General features: G+C 36.1%; 1 protein-coding gene across 1 annotated transcript; it reads right to left on the reverse strand.

The window, feature by feature from the left end:
* Positions 1-3321: 3321 nt before the first annotated feature.
* LOC126613770 (probable hexokinase-like 2 protein) lies at positions 3322-6417 on the reverse strand. The gene is made up of 9 exons (XM_050281357.1): positions 5987-6417; positions 5659-5809; positions 5192-5362; positions 4959-5033; positions 4708-4863; positions 4532-4630; positions 4320-4450; positions 4092-4173; positions 3322-3981 (listed from the first exon to the last, which is right to left on the reverse strand). Exons 1-9 carry the CDS (start codon positions 6262-6264, stop codon positions 3526-3528), a joined length of 1599 nt encoding a protein of 532 aa, XP_050137314.1. The 5' UTR covers positions 6265-6417; the 3' UTR covers positions 3322-3525.
* Between the last annotated feature and the right edge of the window lie 719 nt (positions 6418-7136).

Raw genomic sequence — 7136 nt, forward strand, 5'->3', positions numbered from 1 at the left:
GAAAAAAAAAATTAAGGTTTAGTAGGGCACTGTGAAAATAAAATTAAAGTTTTTTTATATAACTAATTACCAATATGAGAAGTGGTTTGATCATTCTTTGAAGTGGGACGAATTTCAAGCCTAACATGCTTATTACATAAATTAGGTGACATGGAGCGCGTGTGACGATTGAGTTTCACATGAAGAGTGACCTAACTCATTATAAGCTCTTACAATATTGGTTATTCTCTGATGTGGGACTTGCCATTCACATTAGTACCTTCTTAGTTGTTTAATAATAGGTACCATTTTTTCACAAACCATCAATTTTTTTAGTATTTCTGTTAGGTTTAGGGTTATTTTCAACCATTCAAATTGGAAAGCCATACAAACAATACAATAAATTTAAATAACTTGTTTAAAAATACAAGATTGGATGCATTACTTTCAAGTATTTAGTAAAATTACCATCTTATAGTCCAATCAAAATAATAAAAGGTTATTTTTTTTCATCAACAAATCGAAAGAAAATTATGAGAGTTTAGTTACTAAACTTATAAACAAAATTGAATTATTATAAATTATTAATCTGGCAAAAGATATTGGGAGTGCAGCATCCAAACCCTTTCACTTAGAATTAGAAAGAAAAAACCTTTGGGCTAAGTTAAAAGGCCCCAAGCCCAATGCTCTTTTATCCCAGAAAACACGTTGTATCAAATTACTAATTTAATTTCAACTTCTTGAACTGTGTTCCTCTCTGTCTCCTCCCCTTTGGAAATCTGGAATCCCACTCGCACTCCCTCCAAAAACTCAAGTTTTTATTTTTTAATTGCCATTTGACAACACTAATCTTCGAAATTTATAGTAATTAGGCCCTTTGGTTAGTGTGTAAGATCTAGTTCCCCAATTTTTATAACATTGTTGCAAGCTGCTGCTTCTCTTAATTTTGTATAAATTATTAGTGAACATGCCGAAGCAACAAACAAAAAGTAACAAAGAATTCAAAGTCCCATAAAAATTGTAGGACAATTTGCTTAGATCATAAAGGTAATCCGGATTTGATTTGGAGCATGAGATTAGAGCAGAAGAAGAAAAGTAATTTGGGCATCAAAGTATGATTACAAGCACTAGAGCAATATCTCAGCCTGCAAAAGCTCTCTTTGCCATATTTGCTTTGTCAGTTAATTGTAATACTCAACAACGTTATCTTGTTACACTTATATATTATCAAACTGTGAATACGAATCACGAGTCAATTTGATATGTGGTTTAGAAAACTTCCAGACAAGTGCATGTTCTCATAATTTTTATAGTAATCAAATAAATACCTAGGTGTAAGTGGTGAACTGTCATAGTGGTTAGGGTTTTTCTTTTTAATTCACTGCATCTCAAGTTCAAACGCTCCCCTCTCTCCTCTCCTTAAGGTAGTCTAGTGTAGAATATCACTTGTAATGAAAACAAGTTAGATTGTAATCTTAACTACGTAATCAAGAATGAAATTGACTTATGTACTTCCCTTTTCACTTATAGCACTTTTCCAAATTTTAGCTATTAAATTGAATCATTTTGAAAAGAATCAACGAATATAACAACTTTCTTATTTAAGAAAGAATAAAATGAAGTAGCAACTTGTATTCACAATTTAACAACATAAACTTGACACGGCAAAACAATTCACGGATAAAAGTAAGAAAATGATTGTTAGAAGTGAAAATGAAAGTGCTAAAATTACCTTTCCGTTCAAGAAAGAGTAAAATGAATTAGCAATTTGGATTCAATTTAACAACATAAACTTTTTTATACAGTTTGACATGAAAACATTTCCACGTAAAGTATTACTTTGAATTCTATACCAACACCACCAACGCATTTGATGCTAAATAGCATTGGATCTCTATCCCAAACCCCACAAGCACCTCTTCATCAATAATCCAGTTACCCACTGCCAAAGGCATTGTAAGAAACACCCATCATTTTCTGATGAATTAAATAAAAATAAAAATAAAGGAGAAATTGAGTGAGTGACAGAAAGTGACTGAACATCGATTACCATTTCTTCTTTACAGAGCTTTCAATCCCCATCTCCGTTAGAAATCAAACTTCCTTCGGTGTTTTCACAAATAAAACGACAAAAGCTACAAGGTAATATTATCATCACTGTCAGTCTCACCTGTTTATTTATTTTTATAAAAAAAGTAAGAAATTACATGCATTGCAGTTAGCTTATGATATGGACATGCATTATTTAGTGGAGAGAGTTTCTGGAAACAAAATGCAATGATGTGATTTCAATTTGTTTAACAGAGGAAGCATCTGCTGGACGCATGTATTTGACAATTAGTTGATATAAAATGATTATAATTTCATTGCATAGAATTTTTAATTGCTTAATAATATGGGTACCAGTACTGCAACAAGAAGAACTTCAATAGCATTTTTATAAAATGACAACTAGTTGTGAGGATATGGATACGATACACCTAAAATCTGAGGCTTTTCAGAATGGTAAATATACATTTGAAATCGTTATGAACGTTCACCTTTGCACTCGTAATTACATTGACTATAACATATGTGCCTTCTACTATGTGTTCGAGTTCTAATCCAGCTCCCGAAAAAGCAGAGTACTTTATAAAGAAGAATATGGCTTATGAAAAAACCGAGACGGGCTGCTATCTTTTGAGCTTGAATGAGAGAAGTATTGGTGGTCCATGATAATCCGATCCAATTTTTGGCTCAACTGGTGTGGGCTTCCATTTTTGAAGATGGTTTCAAGAAATCCCAAAAATAGAATTGGACCATCAGAAATGGATTAGGGTGGCACCCAGCAAATCAGGTTTTTGGAGAGGCAATTGTTTGTTTGTTTGCATCTTCATGTGTAGAAGGCGCTTTGAGCTTCCACTACAAACTGACACAATTCCTTCTGTAGCTTCTTTGAATTAGACAATTCTTTTTTTCTTGACCTAATTGACAAAAATAACAGCCTCACAATATTCTTTTAATTTCATCTCAGTTTTGCATCAGTCACTTTCCATTTTTTCTTTTCTTGTCTTGTTTGTAATCGTTTTTCACAAGTTTGTGTCGTTTTTCACAAGTTTGTGTGGGGGGTTGGGGTAATTCTGCAAACTGCAAGTTACCATTTTGCTCTTGTAGTAATTTCTGTGTTCTGCAGAAGTTGTTTTTACTTTTGGGAACAAGGGGAAACCTGTATTTTGCAGAGATTTTGCAAGAAGCTCAAACAAGTAGGTTTAAATAAATTTACTAGCCGATCAAGTCTTGAATGTTTCATGAAAACAAGTAATCTAAAGCATATATCCAACTAACTTGTTCTGCAAGTCAGAATGTTGTTACAAAAGCTACTATTTTATTACCATATTTGAACATGAACAAATGTTGAATGTGTCTTAAAAGCATCTATTACAGGTTCCCCGGAAGTGATCCTAGAGCTAGCTAGTTCCGCAAATCCGACACAATAATGAAAAAGATCATAAGAAAATTTGACAAAAATGATTGGTTGTAATGCTAAAAAGAAATGTAGAAAGAAATTCAGGTATCCGGATTAGGATCACGAACATCATTACCACGATCATGATCGTCATTACCAGGATGGGGATCATCAATGTCAGGTTCATCATCATCATTACCTGGATCAGTATCAGGGTCATGATCAGGATCAGGATCGTCGTTCTGCATTTCCATTTGGGATGCAGCAAGAAATAGGGCTCCAGTTCCTGAACCACCATGAGAATGTTCAATGACAACATTGTCTGAAAGATCATTCCCAAGCATTTCCCACACACTGCTGTTGAGATAATTTCTGAAGACTCTATAGTGCTCGTAAATCCCGCCTTCCACGGTAACTACACTTTTCTTGTTTTCAATTCTCCCAAGCTTCTTAATTATCCCAAGAATACCAGCTCCAGCAAGACGGGCTCCACGTTCTGCAACGATGTCACAAACCTCCGACACTACCTCCCTCGCCCTTGGAGAAGTACTAGTGATCTGGTAGTCATGGAGCAAAAGGGTTAAAAGTACTTAACTATTTTGTCCATCATTAAGATTGAAGACTACTTCAGGTACTGTTTTATTACTTCATTGGGAAGAAACCTTACCCCAAAAACTTTCTTCAGTTTTTCGCCGACAATTTCGTGATCCTCTGATGTATCTTGATGCATGGCAGCCATATCAGGTGAACTACATAATATGACAAGCAAAATACTATTAGCGGCTGAATGATTCATTGAGATCCAATCATCCAATATTTCCAAATTTCAACCAAAAGACTAGAAGGTAATGCAGCTGATAGAAATTGTACTTTCACATTAGACTTTGTTGTGCACCTCAATTGGTAACGAGTCATGAGTTTTGAAGGCACCGTGTCTCCGAATAATGCTGTTTCCTGCGCCATCTTCAGTAATACTCTTCTCACAATTTCTCCCAGATACATTCCCGAAATCAGCTTCTCGAATCTCTGAGGCAAAACACTAGGTCAAACGTAGAAAACTTAGGCCTTTCAAGATTTTGGGAACTTGGAGTACAAGGTTTGCCTTACCCGGCATCCAGGATTTGGGCTTTCAGCATCTAAACAAGTATCAAAGATGGTTATTGGAAGATGAGGAGAACTGAAATCTCCCCACTGTGTGCTAATTACCTGCACAAGTAAGTAGATATTTAACTGCGCCCTTCACTTACTGTATAATAAAAAAAATTCCATAGACAGACACTAACCATGTCGCCTAATTTAGGCGATGGACCATGCCACTGGAGAGCTGCATTTGCAGGCTCTACATAAGCAGCATCCGTGCCCATTGCTAGAGTAACCGCAGCCACGCTTTCTCTGTTGTAGTATCTACCTCCTGCCAAATTTCCTACGGTATCATCAACCTGCTCAAGAAGATAGCTGAATTAATTGCAAGGAATCATTTTTTCGTAGTGAAATCAAGCAACAAGGAGTAGCATAAACCACGGGAGTTGCATACCATTGCGTAAACCCGCAATTTCACTCCATGTTCCTCCAGAGCTTTGTTGAAGTCACTCACCAACTTTTTTCCAACCTGATCTCATTGTAATATTGTACAGAAAAAGATGGTTAATTTGTGCAATTGCCGTGATATGGACAAAATAATTCTTCCCAAATCTCATACTTAAGCAGTTAATTTTGCTGCAGCAGCGAGTGTAAAATATCAAGAAAAAGGGATAAATATAACCTAACTTTGCTATCAGCTGAGAAACTCTTCCATTTGATAGCGGTTCCATCGGAGACAACAGATTGTTCGACTGGACATGATACTATACAACCAAGTTTGCTCATCTCCTTTGCTGATGTATTGGGATGTTCTGAAACAAACCTTCCTAGCTCCACAGCAATAAAATCAAATAATTCCTATTTAATGAAAAAAAAGTATATGTATCATATTCATCTGTGCATTGAAGTATATAAAACACATGTTGATCAAGCTCAAGTTTTTGTCGTGTAAACGAAAAAAATTGTGACAATGCAATGCATGACCTTATTTAAATTAAAAAAAATTGTTTACATGATCTGCATATGTTGGTGCTGATATTGTGCTTGTATAAAAGCTACTTTGTTTCATGCCTCTCATTGGCGCCTAATATGATCTTCTAGTCATTTGTTAAAACTTTTAAGCTGCTCCAAAAAATTTAATTATCTATATGTACCTTTGCAGTAGCAGCCATGAGATTGGAGGGAATGGGAATCTCCTCCCTATTTAAATCTGAAATGGGGTTGTTCTTCCCTCCAAGTCTGGCACACAAGATCAAGAAGTTCGTTCCCCGCAAATTTACGCCATAATAAAATCCTTCCTCATCTCTGCCACCACACCAAAACACACCTCAAATCAAAATTTAAGAGAAAATTCTAGTATTATTTTCTTTTTCTTCAATGCGCGCGATATTCTGTTATAAATTCTAAACTATATATCCTATACTGGCAGGGGCAAGGGAGCGGACACACTGCCCTGCATGAGCAATCGAGGATGTACCCTACCCGGTGGGGAGGGCGGCGACATAGGAAACCAGCATGTTGAGCGTTGTGATGGTCCCACCGGAAGCAAGGCAAGCTTTCATGTCAGACACCAAGGCATTTGAGACCTGCCAAAGCTTTGGCACCGGAGTGGCGCAGTCCCTGGCAAATTTGCGTAGTATTTTTTGTGTTTCTCTCCATTGACGCTGTTTCTTCCGCTTCCACTGTCTCAGTAAAACTGATGCCGCTACCACTGTGGTAGTTACGATCACTGATGCCACCACCACCACCTTCTTCCTCATTGTTTTTGTTGTCTCTCTGATTGCAATGAGGGCATCAATCAACAACTTGCAAACAAAAATATTGTCTTGTTATATGTTTTGTTATGTTTTCTCTGATCAAGTGTTGGTTAAAAAATAACAGAAACCCGTCATTTGTGGAGGGAGGAACGAGTATTATGGATGGAGGGGTGCAACAGATGCATACATTATGTTGATTTATATAACACTGAAGAAATATTAAAACATATCCCAAGTTTCTAACTGAAATTTTTTGATAAATGTTCTACATTAAACTCATTGGAACTATGAAGAGGGAGTTTCGAGCTTAGGTGTAGAAATGAGAGAGAGAACACGGCCCATATCATACGTTTTGGGCTGAAAGTATGGGTAATTAGAATTCATGGAAATGGTGGCCTAAACAAGTTGAATATGGGCTAATAGAAGGGCTAAAGGAGTTGATATGGATTTCGTGAAATAAATACAAATGGACTGATTGCCGGATGTTTACATTCTGCATGGGCCCTATGCTGTTTCTAGACGCAAGTTCTAAAAACATTTAGACCTATTTTTAGTTAAGACACGTATTCTTCATCAAATCTTATTTTACTCCTTATGCTTTATATTGTCTCACTTTACCATCTGCACTCTTCTTCTGTAAAACCATACAAAGTGAGACACGGAGTAAGAGTCTAGGTAGTAAACTGAGACACGGAAGAATAGTGCATGTAATAAGGTGAGACAAATAACGTGTAGGGGGTAAAGTGGGATTTGGTGAACAGTATGAGTGTCTTAGCTAAAAATAATCCAAAAATTTATAAAGAGAACTTTATTTATTTATTTTTTATTATTTAACCCCAAGTCTTAAATCCATATTTAGTACACTATGAAACATG

This window comes from Malus sylvestris, chromosome 2 (genome assembly GCF_916048215.2).
Source record: "Malus sylvestris chromosome 2, drMalSylv7.2, whole genome shotgun sequence".
NCBI classification, from domain to species: domain Eukaryota; kingdom Viridiplantae; phylum Streptophyta; class Magnoliopsida; order Rosales; family Rosaceae; genus Malus; species Malus sylvestris.

What these genes read in the sequence shown, in the direction of transcription:
- LOC126613770 (XM_050281357.1), bottom strand. Translation starts at nt 6,264, where the DNA reads ATGAGGAAGAAGGTGGTGGTGGTGGCATCAGTGATCGTAACTACCACA. An exon ending in AATTGCGGGTTTACGCAATG is followed by an intron (nt 4,864 to 4,958) that starts GTATGCAACTCC and finishes CTTCTTGAGCAG; the next exon opens with GTTGATGATACCGTAGGAAA. An exon ending in CGCCTAAATTAGGCGACATG is followed by an intron (nt 4,631 to 4,707) that starts GTTAGTGTCTGT and finishes TTACTTGTGCAG; the next exon opens with GTAATTAGCACACAGTGGGG.